Raw genomic sequence first — 15998 nt, forward strand, 5'->3', positions numbered from 1 at the left:
TTTGTGAAAGACTTTGTGAAAGCCCACAGGATTGTTAGAGCTGCCCCTTTTTTACCTCCAGAACCCGGATGGCAACGTCTTTCAGAAAAAAAGAATTATATTCTTGACATGACAGCTCCTACAGTGTATTTGTATTGGTATACTACAGCCAAAGAATGATGTCTTCATTGATTTAGGTTCCTTCAATGGTTTAGATAGTTTTATTTGAAACGCTTTTAAGCACCAAAAAATTCAGGTTCACTCCAGGTTAACCACATAAAATTTCAGGTGCACATTGCTTCCTACCTTGTTCTCTTGCTTGAATCTGCCATTGCATTTCTCTGGTTTTGTTTTTATGTGGCAGAAAAGTTATGGGGCTGGGCAATTTGCGAGCCAGCGAGTCATGCAAGCCATGCAAATTTCGCATTTAAGTCTAAGCACCCATTTCAAATAGTGTTGATAAATTGTTATTAAGTCTAAGCACCAGTTTTAAAACGGTTAGCTTTCAATAACTGTGTGATTCGCATGTTGACTCGCCATCGTGGCTCACATGACCAGCAGTCATGGCTCGCATGCCTTGCATGCCTTGCTGGCTTGCACATTGTCCACTTGGAATGTGGCACCTAGGAGACAAAAACACTGCAACTTAAAATTATCATAATCTGTCATTCACAAGCAATGACAAGTTCTCTTTTTTTATCTTTTTTCTAGCTCCTTGATGAACTTCCTATGATTTATTGCACTTCTATTTTAATATTTGCCATGTAAGTGTCATTGAGTGAACACATTAATTTTGTTAATTTTGTTTGTTCAAAGATGTAATGCAGGGTGCCATGAAGCAAGGGTTCTGAGGATTCCCCTTTGATTCTTGTATGGGAATTTTTTTTCCAGTTCATTTCTTTTGGTTAATTTTTTTGACTTTCTAACAATTTATTATTGTCTCCTTATTGTCAAATATTATACCAACTTCCTTTTTAGTTACCTGCCAGACCATGCATTCCTAATTATCAACAGTAGGAGAGGTTTGCATGTAATAAAGGGATGCGCAGTTACTTTTAATTAAAGAAAACTAGGTATAAGAGATCCTCGATGTAGGAGTAAAAGAAAGTAATGAATTAGCAAAAGAGGTGAAAATATAGACACTGACGCAAGCCTCACCTGCAAAAAGTAGAAAGCGGCGGGGGTATTTTACAGATCACGGAACGTTATAAAATCTTTATTTGATGGTAATAACTGTACAAATACACAACAAGAACCGCGCTTCTACCTAATTACCACAGACACTGGCTACCATAAAATACCCCTGCCCAATAGAAAGTGGGAAAGCTCATTAATATAATATTTGCATTGGGGGAGGGGGGGGGGGGGGGCAGGGTTGGATATTTTATGGAGCAGAGATCATGCAGGACTTAATTTTTTCTCAGTGAATGATGGTACAATGGAACTGGAATTAACTACTTATTTTCTCAATCTAATGTTAATTTTTCTTTTCCACCTAGTTATCAAAATTCGTATCAACAAAGGCGGTACAATATTAATCTCATATTGGCCCTTATTTCTTTTTGTGCCATGACAACATTGGTAAGCATATGAATTCTGATCTGATCTGAAGCCTTTATCATTCCATCTCGGAAAGTCCCTACAGTCCCCTCTGTCTCTGGACAGGTGTTCGAGCTGGTGCCAAGAGAGACCTCTCGACTGGATGGTATGGTCTGTGTCTCTCCTCCAGCTGTTACGCGGTCTCCCTCTCCATCTACTTCCCTGTTGGGTTCCAACCAAGGGCCTGTCGAGGATATGAATTAAAAATTATTATTTCATCTGTACTTACTGGTACCTAAGAATACACAATCAACACACTTGCTTATTTTAGGAACAAATGGCATATTCTTAAATGGACTGTAGATGCAAAAGTAAACTTGCCGTAAGTTTCAACATTTATTTTGGCACAAGGCACTGTGAGACAAACTCGCAATTCCAGTTACACCGAAGGGCCTTCATAAAAGTCAACTTAACTGCCGTACAAACCGTGAAAACCGATTAACCTTAGTGAACTCAGAATTCAGGTAAAAACTTGGTGGCCCTCGTGGTTTTACATTAAAGGCCACCGATGCGCATGCCCGAAACTAAAATGTTTGCGCAGGGAACCCAGCTGGAAAATGCAAAGCCCAGCAGTAACATGGACACTCGAGGGACTTTGCAATTTTAAGCATTGAATTGTTTCGTGTGGGCTTAATATTTAGAATTTAGTAAAGCATTCAACACAGTGAACTGCATGTGAAATCTTGATTAAAAAACTGTGCTACAAGGGAGGGGGGCTCAGGACTCAGGTTACAACAAACTGTAACTATTGATAATTTCAAAAAATTGTTGTAATCTTTGCAGGAATAAATGAGTTAAAATCATCTTTTTATGCTGTATTATCTCACTGTTTAAGATTAAAATAAAACAACTGTTCACCTCAGTGTCGGTGGCTAGTGGTGGATACAGAGGAGATCTAAAATCTGAAGATTTTTTCCATCCAGTCTCCCGAACCCCCCACTCCAATCAACCTACCCACTCCCCCTCCACTCCCCCCCCCAAAAAAAATGCACCCACCCATCCCCCAACAGCTCCTAGAGAATACAAGAATATTATCTACTGCCATTGTGAATTTGCGGGAAAACGGGGTACTTTTGTCAAGAATTTTTATTGGTTTATCAGAGATCCAATCAAACATTTATCAGTTATATGGCTGTGATAAAGGAAGCCATTTTGTTTAGTTAGAGATGAAGAAATGCATTAAGAAATGATGAAACAATTTTGAAAAAATCGTTTTTATTTTAACTTGGGGATGCAAAAAAAGTCTAGAATGGAGAAAAGTCTGTAAAAGGTTCAGAGTCGTTTTTATCCAGGAGATTTAATGACCTGTACGGGAGACTCGTTCCGTACCCGGGAGAGTTGGCGCATATGTGGATATTTACCTCACTGCTTCCTGGCTCAGTAAATATCCACCACTAGCCACGTCCACTTCAGTGAATAGTTGCTATAAATTATTATTATTGATCAAGTTTTATCGTAGTGACTACTGGTAGTTCAATGAGTAGCTTATTGAAAAACCAACCAATTGGCTTATTGACTGTCTGTCTGGCTAATCATCTGATAGAACAACCAGGGTGGTAATTGGTTGTAATGCTTAATTGATTGATTGATTGATTGATTTGTTGATTGGTTGATAAGTGACTTATAAATGGAGGAAATGGATCATACCATTTAAGGACTGATTAATTTGCCTTTTTTGCAGGTGTATTTAGCATTTGTAAATCCAGTTATATTCCAGGTATGTTAATTTATCACTGCTGTGCAACATCTATGCGAGAAAATTTGGTTTTGGTCACCGCAGTCGTATAACCGTACATGTATGTCCACCCAGGTCCATGTATTTCAATTTCAATGTGAAACGCTGTAGTGCAATCTGTGTTTTTCAAGATCAGCTGGGTGTTTTATTGAGTTACTGCTGACCGGGTACTGATTTTTGATTGGATCGCAGGCTAAAGCCAGGTTAACTTATTGTAAGAATAAATAACACGGGAGCTCCGCTTCTAGGCTTGGCTAAATCTATTTAGTATAAATACACAGGTGATTGTACAAAATCGTGCACTCTCATTGGCTCGCTATCTCGGATTATCAGCCGATAATCACCTCGACGGCCAAAATGGCTGCCAGTAGTCGTTTTGCCACTGTAAGTGAAGATGATTTCGCATTGAAATGTTTTTCTTTTCTCTTTTTTGAAATAATCACCTGTGTATTTATACTAAAACAATAATTTATTCGCCTCAGGCGATATGATTATCGGTGAATATATATTCAGCGAATAATTGTTAAATATTATAAGAGTGACACTGTTAAGCATTTTTCCTTTTTTCAGTTCGCCTATGCTACTCTGGTTGTCATTTTGATTGCTGGAAGTGTTATGGCAAGTAGGTAAGAAATTTCAAGGTTGCAGGGTTCTAATAGCAAGTGACTTGAGATATGTGAAGTATTATGATATGGTAAAAATCAAATGTTAGAGCCACAAGGCATTAAATCCTTCAAATACTATCTTCAAAAAGATTGTGTTAAATTTGCCACTTTTTGCAAATAACAGCACTTTGACAGTAAAGCAATGTGGTTCTTTAATTTTCGCGTTATTTGAACAACAAAACATAATGTCAGCTTGAGATTCTAGTTGTTTATGATCTCGAGCTGTATGGCAACCCAAAATATCTTGCAAGACTGAACAACATGATCAACAGTACTGAAAATGCTAAGCGTGCAGTTAAGGAGAATGGAGCACAAGGGGATTGATCTATCCTGAATAGCTGGAAAGAAAAAAACGCTAGCTCAAGTGAAGAAGCAAGGACTGTTGTGCAGAGAATTAAGGAATTGATGTGAAAATAAACATTCCTGAAGTCTTTTGGCTCAAGTGGGAGACAAAATGAGCGAGCTTTGTGCATAACATTATTGCTTTCTGCTTGTGATTCTGGTAATTAGTTTTCACTGGCTTTCATTGAGTGGGAAGAAGCTCAAGAAAAATGGAAATATTCTGGTCCTTTGTCAGGCTTACAACTGTATTTGTGACTCCATTGTTTTGTTTTTTTGCATCAGGTCATATTTTCTTGCTCACAACTTTATTGCTTCTGGTCATTAATGTCAAAGCTCTTGATATTTTCTTTCTTTTACAGAAAATACAGAGATTCACGGAGACTGTTCATCATATCATTTGTTTGGTAATAAATTATTTCAAACCATTTTTGCATTGCATGCACTGTCCAACATTTTCATTCAACTGACTTTTGTTTTTGCAGCCTTGGAGGTGGTTTTCTTCTTTGGAACATTGACAACCATTTTTGTTTATCACTGAGGTACGAAATTAGTGGAAAAATGCAGGCCATTACTGACAGTGCAGTCTTTGTAATATGGTTGCATATAGGAAGTTTTTAACACATGGTCATTGTTGGGTTTAGTCCATACTTTTTTTTTTTTGGCAGGTTCTTTATTTATTTTACCATACATGTATATGTGTTCCTTTTCCCCAAAAGCCTACATAATGTTTACATTTTTTTCAGTTCAGTTCTAGAAAAGATGGATGAGAGTTTCCTCTTCAATTTGGCAGAAATTGCAAAGATCGTTATCCCTTAGCTTTATTTTTTTTAAGAAATCATTAGTAGCAAGTCTCCTGTGTAACAGTTTAAATTGGAAAACACGAAGTTTTGAGATATTCGTACATCCAAAGGGTAGCCTGTAAGCAGCCTTCCAGTCAATTGGTTCATTTTTTTCTATCATGCAGTCTGCCTACCATTTCATTTGGCTATTTACAGGCTGCTTTCGTTTCTTTTCTATTAGTCCATATTTACCATTTTGCAACCCAGAAGAATCTCTTTTTTTTTCCAAAATGAGAATTTGCCAATTACGGCAAGCTTATAAGCTTGTGTGTGATATTATAGACTTGTCAGTGTAGTTCTTTTCTCTTAGGGTACTGGGTACAGACAAAGGCCAAGAAACATGTAGAGGCCGAGAAGAATAAAAAGAGTTGCCAAGGGGCAAGCACATAACAAAGTCATGAGAGATTGCCATTCTATTCCCCCTCCTTCCCCTTTCTAAAATAATTGTGAAAGAAGTGATCCACGCACTTATCTGGACAATTTAAATTATTGTCTCTGATAGACATCCAACAAGTTCAGGCTACTTCAATGGGATTTGAATTCAGGACCTCTGCAATACCGGTGCAATGCTCTGCCAACTGAGGAAGAGCATAATGAAGCCTCTTAGTGCATGAGAGCAGGTCAGTTTGTTGGGCTAAGTGGGACAATCCCTTTTATCCTTTGTCAATAACCCATACTTCAAATATACAATCATTTCTTTCATTCGTCAGTCCTTTCATGGGATTAACACATGAGCCTAACAAATTGACCTTCTCCCAATGGAGTGGCTTCATAGATCAGTTGGTAGAACATTGTACAATACAATACAATACAACATTCTTTATTTAACGAAGGTAACATAATTAACCCAATGAGTTATCTAACTTACGGCCTTCACAACGGCACAAAATACACGTATAAAACAATGCCTAATCACAAAATATACGACTTACTACAATAGAAACTAAAACTAGACAAATATATGGTTTAACATAGATATAAGGTGATCTACGCTAATTACCTTCTAATACGGTTACAATAAAGAGAAAAACGACACCCATGACACATTAATTCTTCAAGATGAGAAACACTACTAGCATTGTGCTGGCATCACAGAGGTCGTGGGATCAAATCCCTTTAAAGCCACCTGAATTTTTCGGCTGTCTATAAGAGACGTAATATTATTTCATAAAGGATCACTTCTTTGATTGTTTTGTGGAAGATCATGATCTGTGTCTTTCTCTATCTTGTGTAGGCAATTGCGGAATTATTGCCCACCGTTCTTCAGACCATTTTTGCAATTTCACGCTTTGTGGCACATATTAGCAGGATTGGGGGCATATTATCAAATCCTGTTTAGGTTTGGATACATTTTTATTTAATAAAATTAACTCAGCTGTATTTTAAGGTAACAAGAAGGAGATTTGCTCTTTTCTTTTCGAGTTTGAAAACATTAGTTTTGTAAGTGAAACCTGGTGTGTGCAAGTTGACAGTTCAAGAAGTACTTATGAGTAGTTTGGGGAATCAAATTGTTTTGTTCTTGGTGTTTTAATTTGTTTATACCCGGTAGCTTGTGTTATTACCTACCCAAGCAATGTTGTAGTAGGTATTCATCACCTGATATGTGATATGCATATGTGATGCACCTGATATTTACTTGTTGATTTCACGGCATACAGACGAGGCCATTGTGCCATGACTGGAGAGCCCTGCTAATTCAGCAATTATTGTTTTATCATATGACCATGCAGAATTTTGGTTTTTTGTCATTGAAGAGTCAAGGTTTCGACTTTGCAGATTCTTGTTCTAAAAAGGAAAGGAACTTTGTTTAAGTGTCTGGTTGTTCTGGTGCTCAGGAGGACTAATTGGGGACACTGTAAACTGAAATTAACAATGAAAGCAAATTAAGTCATATGTTGGTATATGAGGAGAGGGGAAGCCAGAGTTCCTAGAGAAAACCTCTCGTGCAGAGTAGAGAAGTAACAAACTCAACCCACATATGACACCTAGTCTGGGAATTGAACCCGGGCCACATTGGTGGGAGGCGAGTGCTCTCACCACTGCGCCATCCCTGTACGGGTCCCTGCAAATTTCTTATAGATGGTTACATTCATTACTGTCACTCATTTCTTGCTGGCAACACAACAACAAAAATTATAGTACTGTTATTATGAAGCTACTCATGTGGGTCCAGATGGGTTTTTCCTGACAAGCTCACATCAACCCATACTGACCCTCACATCACCTTGCTATGTATTTCTGTATAATCATATTCATGAAAAATTTATCCATTATTGGTTGTTTAAGAGAAATGCAGTTTTCAGGTAACACAGTGCAGAAAAAGAGACAATTAAGCCAGTGCCTACTAATAACATTCAGAGGTATTTTTGCCTGGTTTATGATTGTGCAGGAAACAGATCTTAACAAGTGTTACTGAAATCCAAAAAGAAAATTGGGGGTAACCACACATTCTTCAAAGATAATAATTGATGAATAATATTTGTAAGAAGCTTTTAAATACAAAGCAATGTATGGCACTCTTTTTCAAATTGAAGCTTCATTATCTCTCAAAAATGCATTGTTACCCCCAATTTTCTTTTTGGATACCAAGAGTACTTACTAAGATCTACTTTCTCCTGATAGTTTTAGACAATGCAAAAATATCACTGTATTAGTAAGCATCACTGATAGGAAACCCAAGTATCTAGAGATGCGCAGAACATATGCACAATAAAAATAATAGGCACAGTCCTTAACCCATTGACTCCCAGGGGTTCCCCATTGACGAGTAAAATCGTCTGGCATTAGACAGAGTAGAGGTCTGGTTTCGGCCGGTTTGGATGCCAATGGGTTAAACAAAGCATTTTGATTGGTCAATGACAAAAAAAGTCAAAGATAACCAATCAAATGTGAGCCCTGGATGGTACAATTTTTGTTTGATTGCATGATACACATGCATTGACTCATCTCCATTTTTTTAAATTTGCATTATTAAGTAATCGCATGATTTTGCTGGTACAATTTGGAATAAATGAACAAGAGTTGGTCTTTGAAAAAGTTAACCCATGCTTATTTGCATGAAAGGTGTCAATCAGAATTTCTTAACTAAAATTTCACTTAGTGAAGACGTACGAGTCATACGATAACCCAAAATAGTGCTGCATTTATCCCATTTGACCTCACAACAATCTTGTCTTGGGGTTCAGCCATAAAGATTGCATGTGAAAAAAGTATTTTAATAAATTTCTTATCAAGTTTTCTTATGCATGAAAGATATTACCGGTAGACATGGCAATGCCATAACCCTACCTGATATTGTTGGACAAAGCCTTTTTATTCGTAGTCTTTTGTACAGTTTTAGAAGAATCAGACAGTGACAGTGAAAAAATTTTGTCAAAATGAGGGAGATGATAAAGGTTTACCTTGGTAAATAAAATGAAGCTATGTACAGTTGGGAAGCATGGTTGGCGCAGTGGTGAGTGACCTCGCCTCCCACCAGTGTGGCCCAGGTTTGATTCTCGGACCCAACGCCATAAGTGGGTTAAGCTTGTGTTGGTTCTCTACTCTGTTTCGAGGGTTTTTCTCTGGGTTCTCTGGTTTTCCTCCCTCAGCAAAAACCAGCATACAGCTGATTCCAACTGGCTGTAAGCTGTGCTCCAGGGTCATACATGGACCTTATAGCAGCTGCCAAAGGCACCATAGTATGCTTTCAGTTGGACCTTGTTGAGTTGTGTCGTTGCAGTACTTTGCGACAACGATTAGCGAGACTTATTACTGTGTTTTTTATGGTGACTCAGGGACACTCTGAGAAAATCAGGGGGCTCCTTTGCAGGAATTGAACCTATGACCTTCAGGGCTCACTTGTTCAAAGGCCAGATAACTTTATCCTGTGGATAAGTCACTATCTGGCAAATTCCATCAGAGCAAAGATTTTGTATTTGCTCACCAAATTGTGAACATGCACACTCCAAGCACATTTGAGTAAAGGCCTGTACGAAAATCCCTGCCATTGTTTAATGTGGAGTGTATTTTACAGACTAGATAGTGACTTATCCACTGGATAAAGTTATCCGGTCTTTCAATGAGCCACTTTAATACCGGTAGTTAAGATGCTCTACCACAAAGATTTATGAGACTCATGGGAGCCAGACCGTTAAACTTGGTTCATATGATAATAGCGAGAAAAAGAAGAAAATTATTGTCCTGCGCAATACTGTTAGGACTCACTGTATTTGTTGAAATAGTGAGTTCTTGCTATTAGAGCGGTTTTCAATAATTATTGAGTGTCATAAAACAAATACCATTGAAGTAATAATATTGCTTTAACCAATCATAGCAGGTGCAAACAGGGCAATGAACATATCCAAACTCAAAGCAATAAATTGCGCATAACTTGCTCAACGTGCGGGAAATTCGCGCATACAAGTTGCAATTGGATTTGGCTTTCCTTCTCATAATTTTGGTTTTTAAACTGGCACTAGATTTTTTAAATCATTCACTCAGCGTAGAAATTGCAATCTGTCAATAATAAGAATATCACTTTAGACAGGTCGTTTGAAAACTGCCCTGTAGTGATGGAGAAGGCAAATTTGTACCACACTAAATGACATGAGATGGTTTTTTTTTTTTTTTTTTTTTTTGGAAAAGGTGTCTTTTTTGGTCACCTGGAGCTAATTAAATGGCATAGCTCCCACAACCTAACCATAATCCTGACCCTTTACAGTTGCTCAGTGGTGGAGTTTTAGAACTAGCGGTAACAAGGTTCTATAAGTTCAACTCCTGCAACAGAGCACATGCAGATTGTTTCCAACAAGTCACCATCAAAAAGTAACTTAAAATCTCTTGTTTGAAAAAAAGTGGGTTGTATGCAGATAGTAATGGTAATTTCATTTTGTTTTCATTTTTAGCATAGATGTTCGATTACGATATCTTGGAAAAGGCACAAGGATTAAGGTCTGTTTTACTCTAAAGCTTATTTACTGATATAATTAGTTGTTTTTTTTAGGGCAATTAATTAACGACGCTTTATTAGGGCAGTGGATACAAAAGATTGTATTTGTTATTACAAGTACTTAGCACATCACTCAAGAATAACGTTTTTGTGAAATGAATGTGATTATATTGTTATTCCAAGGTAGAAAAGACAAAGAATTAGGTAAACACTTGAACTATTCTGGAATTTACAAAGGTGAACAGTTGAATCAATACTTTGATGTTGGTCATGTGACCTTTTTTTTCGGCATATGACACCTCTTGTTGCATTACAGTGAGTCATAAATGTCATGAGTTTTCCTTTCCCAAAGTGTAGGCTATATGTAGCATCCTGTTGTTGAACTGCAACTGGAGTTAGATCGATCCAAGTGATTAATTTGCTATGAATGATTTGTTGTTCTTTTTTTTTGATACCATATTTTCAGCTTTATAAGCAGTGGCTTCCTTTTGTTTATCCATCAAAAGATACAAGCATTCTGCCGACCGTGACGCACAATGCGACCATCTTTCTCCTTGTATTTGGCCTCGGAGTAAAATTGTTAAGATATTAACATTTACTTAATAGCTAACCTGAAGTTCAGCCACCTCCTCCGCTTTCTAAGTCACTCACATAGCAAGCGTAGGAAGCAGCTGAAATTCAGGCAACTTCATAGCTAACAATAATTATTGTTATTTAGGATGTCTATTCATAGTGTAAAAAATACTTCTTGGTTTGTAAACTATGACGCAAACCAGAAGGATTTTACACTCCAAAGAGTAAGCTTAACAGGTGAATCGAAGACACAAGTCAGGTCACAGATCAGATCACAGTAAAAAAAATAAAGTTTACAATAGACCTAATAATAATAATATAATAACATATATGTTAAACTTACCATTCAGATAAAAGAATTACCGTCTATTCACCCGAACTGAAACTATTGATTTTGGGCAATCGAAGTTAGAACGTTTCTTACCCAACGATCAATTTGTGCTGCGCGAGCTTATACAAACTTTATTTTCTGAGTAAATGTTTGAGAAAACACGGATTATGTATCGGAAAAGATCACGCTGGTCCCTCTATGTAAATGGTTAAACTTTGACTTTTGTCTACTCTTATTTCTGTTATCACTTACCAGGAGAACCGATAAGGGCGAATAGACTATCGCTTGAAACGAGCTCTTTCCTGGTAAAAAGACCTTGCTCTCCCCCAGCAGAACCAATAGAGTTAACTAATGTGAACTGTTCCATTCTTTGTAAACTTACTGAAGCGATTTGACTTGTGACTTGACCTGTGTTTTGAAACCGCGACTGGGAAGCATCAAAAACATGATAACAAAAAATATCGTACGCACCATCAAGAACTCTCGCCAAAGTATTTTTTCGTTGTCAAAGATTCTTACATGGTTGATAGTGAGTCAGTAGATGATTAAAATTTCACTTGGAGTACACCAAGCACATTTTAACGCTGGAAATTCTTCCATCGCCCGTAAGATGCAATTCACTCATTTCATTGTATCTCGTCCTCTTGAAGTTTCATGATATACTAGGTGAGTAGGACTAACGTTGAAAGCTAAACAGTTTTGCAACAGTTTAGCCCTTCCTTCACATGCTCTTAGCTGCAAAGAGATAGCCTGCTCGCAGGAGGGAAAGCTCGCAGGTTATTAAGGCTCACAAAGAGTCGTGATAGCAAACTTTCCGTCTCTCGTAAAATTACGTGCAATATGAGCAAAGAGCGGCAGAAAAGGTGTCAATTCCGATGAATATTGCTTTTTCGCTGATTGTTTAACCAAAAACGCTCTGAAGCAGACAAGTGCTATCAAAAATGTACAACTGAAGCAAGTTGAAAATTCGCTACTTAAAAAGTGAATCTTATAACTGATTAATCAGTAATTTTTACAATGGAAAGGAAGGATTTCCAGTTTTAGTTATCGAAGTAACGTAGGGTAATCTATTTAAGGGAGGGAAGGTTTTGTAAACCTCTGTTGAGGTGTTCTTAGGCTTTTTCGTGTTGGCTAACATGTAAAAAATATTTCATATTTAACTGGGACATATTTTAAGGCACATCTTTACAAGGTATATTTTCCCATGCATGCGATAAAGACGGTAAATTATTAGGCATTAGTAAATTATATATTTTCGATAAATTAATAGGGTTGAAAGAACCTATTAAGCCAATGGGACAACGCTTTCAAAAGCCTAAAAGCACGCGTCGCGTTTTAGGAAACAATTCAATTTAAATCAATCAAATCCCGTTCCTAATGGCAATTTTACCGGTTCTCTCGGCTCTTTCCGCGAGTAACTAACTCTGGTTAAATAAACCTAGTTTTGAATTATTCAGATCTTTTAGACTCCGCACAGAAGGGGCGGAAATCCATGATTCGCGCACTTCTTGTTTTGGAACCAGCTATATACTCAAACTTAGGCAGCATTTACACGAACGCGGTTTCACATCGACACGGTTTCACGACTGCGAAACCGCGTCAAAATCGAGGCGGTGTGGGAGTATTTACACGGAACCGTTTTCGCCAGAAAACCGTATCGTTTTCAAAACGCTTCGCTTTTGGCATCGTTTTCAAATCGACCCGTTTTCGCCAACGGTCACTGTCGGTATCGTGTAAACAGGAGACGTAACCGCATCGTTTTCGATGCGGTCATAAGTGAAACCGCATTCTTGTAAACGCTGCCTTAGTGCTGTTACACTGTGAAATGTTTCGTGCAACTTGTCCCGCCACAATGTCGCCAAAACATTGCGAGACAAGTTACACGAAATATTTGACAGTGTGACAGCGCCTTTAGGGCTGACTGAAAGATTCACGTTAAGGAACAAGAGGAACAATTTCCAAGAACGATTGACTCATACGTAGCTATGTAGCTTTTTGATCCACGGGCCGTAATCGGAAGTGAGCTGTTTTCCTTTTTAACTTGTCTTGACACTACTCTCCTTTAGGTAACTTTATGTTGTAAAGTATTTTTTTCTCAATAGCATAGTCCTGGCACGCGAAATGTTCACTTCCAGTTTCCGTCTATGAAAAAGTCGCGTGCTTGGGGCCCCTTTAGAGCGTTTTCACTCACGTGACCAGCAGCCATATTGAATTACTGAAACCAAAGAAAGTATTTGCATAAAATAGAGTTCCTTTCCCGGAGGATTAGTTTGGTACACCATCATGGCCGCCATTTCTTTGTTTTAGAACACCACAGGTGCAAATTAGTGTAAGTAATCACATGATCCCTCATGCAATTTGAAATACGTACATACATACTTCATTCAACAACGCAGGTTAAAAGATGGCAGCGAAAGCTGATGTGGACCTGCTAGGTATAAATAAATAATTAAAACAGTATAATCTAAAAAAATTCAAGATACACTAACTATGAAATAGAAATGTAAAGGTAATTACAATTCATATTAATTTTAAAATATCCAAAGTAACATCTAATAATATATAAAATCATCAGTGTTCTTAAATGTTATGGTAGAACTACAACCAAAAGATATTCTGTCAATAGATTTGGAGTGTTTTACAAGATTTGCTTTAAACGATGCAAAAGAAGGCAAAGACAAAAAGCAAGAGTACATTTTTTCTAAGACGAACAAAAAAATTATGAGTGCTCGTTTATTCCATATTGCACGAGAAAAATCATGTGATTACTTATGAATAATATACATTAGTATAAACACACAGGTGATTATACAAAATCGCGCGCTCTCATTGGCTCGCTATCTCGGATTATCCGGCAGCCGATAATCACCTCGACGGACAAAATGGCTGCCAATAGTCGTTTTTCCACTGTAAGTGAAGATGATTTCGCGTTGAAATTTTTTTTTTCTGTTTTTTGAAAATAATAATCACCTGTGTATTTACACTAAAACAATATTCGCCTCAGGCTCAGTGATTATCGGTGAATATTCACCTCGACTTCGTCTCGGTGAATATTAACCCATAATCACTTCGCCTTCGGCGAATAATTGTTAATGAAAAAAATTGTACGTATCATAATTTAGAAAAAACAGCTTCATCCAGGGATCGCAATTGATTCAATTGATTGGCTATGACTTTCTTTGATTGACTATTTTTTTACGTTTTTGCACCGAATTACCTCTTGTACACTGTGTTACCTGAAAACTGCATTTCTCTTAGGCAATCAGAATGGATAAATTTTTTCTTGTATTTATCAGGATAATAATATTCCGGACAAGTAAATACTTCTTCCTTAAATTAAATAAAAATTAGGAGCTCAGCTATATAAAGCTGTAGTGTGATCGGTTGGGAATGTATCAATAAAACTAATTGTAGTAGTTTGTGTAGCTTAACGTCGAAACAAAACTTTTGGTTGAAAACTGAGTGTGGAAATTGTGTAGTGTGAATACGGAAGAAAGTAGGTTAGCTAGTAGTGATAGTGTTTTTAAAAAGAGTTTGTCGGGTATTTATATAGTACATATATTTATCTACATTCCGACACAAATTAATTCGGACACGCACGCAATTTTCGTGCAGCTATCTTAAACAAACTATCTTCCACACGATATTTGCTATTAATCCTCCTCTCCCCCCCCCCCTCCCCCCTCCTTATTCAATGTTGAATGTTTTTGAGTCACACAGCAACTTGATCATCATTGATCGAAGTGGGGAGGGAAGGAGCAAAGCTACAAGAAAAGTCCAGTACAGCAATTTGTCTCGGATTGTCGTTAATTTCGGGAATTTAGATAAACATTTCAGGGCGCGTTCGATTGACCGTATTCCGGAATAGGAATACATGGAATAGAAGTTAGAAATCCTTCGTTCTTACGGAGTTTCACAATAAAATTGTCAAACACCTGCTAAAGTGCTACTATAAACATATCTTTATTATCCTTGTTGCTTATTAAAAAAAGCCAGACATACCGTTTTTAAGTCATCACTCCAAGTATTCTTATTCTGGAATATGGTCAATTGAATGCGCCCTAAGTTAAGCGAAGTAAGTTTAACTCAACGTTTCATGTCTCCATGAAATCATTTTCAAGTGACTTAAAACATCAGAGTGACCAATTTATACGAGTGAAGGGTGTTGCTTAAATTAGCGGGAAAGATCTCATTGATATACCCACCACGAGTCCCCTAGGTTAAACTCTCATTTTACAGATTAAGTGTAAGTGCCCATTTCAGTAATTAGGTCTAAACTTTCGTTTATCTTATTGCTATAGCAATATTTAGTTCTAGAAACTTATTTAAAATTAACATATACAATGTTTACTTAACACGTAAACATGTTGAGGATGTTCAAGTTTATACTCTTTTACTTGAACCGATGATACAGTGTCGTTCTTAACACTCTTCCGTGTCAAGTACGACACTGCGTATGTTAATTAAAGTCAATCACACCTCACTCGTATAAACTTGTCACTCTAAGTTTGTTTTAGTCACTTGAAAATGAGGTCATTGAGTCGTCAAAACGTGGTGTTAAAAGTTATGTCGCTTATCTTTATTCTTAGCTCCTTTTCCCATGTTCTTTCTCATTGTATTTATTTGTCCTAACGTTATGTGTATTTATTGTTCATCATCATTGTACCGAAGCAAGGCGTAAATAAATGATGTAATTCCGTGGATTTGGCATTTGTTTTCTTTTATTTCGCGATCGACTCTGTTTCTTATCGTAAACCCCTTTTAAAAACGCACAAAATTGGCACGTTACTCCAAACTGATACAAACAGTGGAGATAAATGTTTGTTTTTTTTTAATGCATTTTATGTGAACTCGATAATTCGTATGCTTCTCTATATACATTCTCAAAAGTTGAGAATGTTTGTGGAGAAGCATACGAAACTTCAAGTTAATGTAAAATGCATTTTTTTAAAATGTTTATCTCCGCTGTTTGTACTTTAATTTTTATTATGCTACGATGGCCGAA

The 15998-nt window shown here is 37.2% G+C and overlaps 1 protein-coding gene across 1 annotated transcript in view; it reads left to right on the top strand.

Annotated features, from left to right (window-relative positions):
• LOC138030196 (alkaline ceramidase 3-like) overlaps positions 1-15696 on the top strand; it is a 19993-nt gene extending 4297 nt beyond the window's left edge. Inside the window, exons 4-12 of the mRNA XM_068878077.1 lie at positions 691-743; positions 1479-1560; positions 3260-3295; positions 3884-3939; positions 4680-4724; positions 4803-4859; positions 6394-6498; positions 10046-10091; positions 10556-15696. Coding sequence (XP_068734178.1) covers positions 691-743; positions 1479-1560; positions 3260-3295; positions 3884-3939; positions 4680-4724; positions 4803-4859; positions 6394-6498; positions 10046-10091; positions 10556-10681 — 606 coding nt within the window. The 3' untranslated portion in view covers positions 10682-15696. The remainder of the gene's footprint in view (positions 1-690; positions 744-1478; positions 1561-3259; positions 3296-3883; positions 3940-4679; positions 4725-4802; positions 4860-6393; positions 6499-10045; positions 10092-10555) is intronic.
• The last annotated feature ends 302 nt before the right edge of the window (positions 15697-15998 follow it).

This window comes from Montipora capricornis, chromosome 13 (genome assembly GCF_036669925.1).
Source record: "Montipora capricornis isolate CH-2021 chromosome 13, ASM3666992v2, whole genome shotgun sequence".
Classification (NCBI taxonomy): Eukaryota; Metazoa; Cnidaria; class Anthozoa; order Scleractinia; family Acroporidae; genus Montipora; species Montipora capricornis.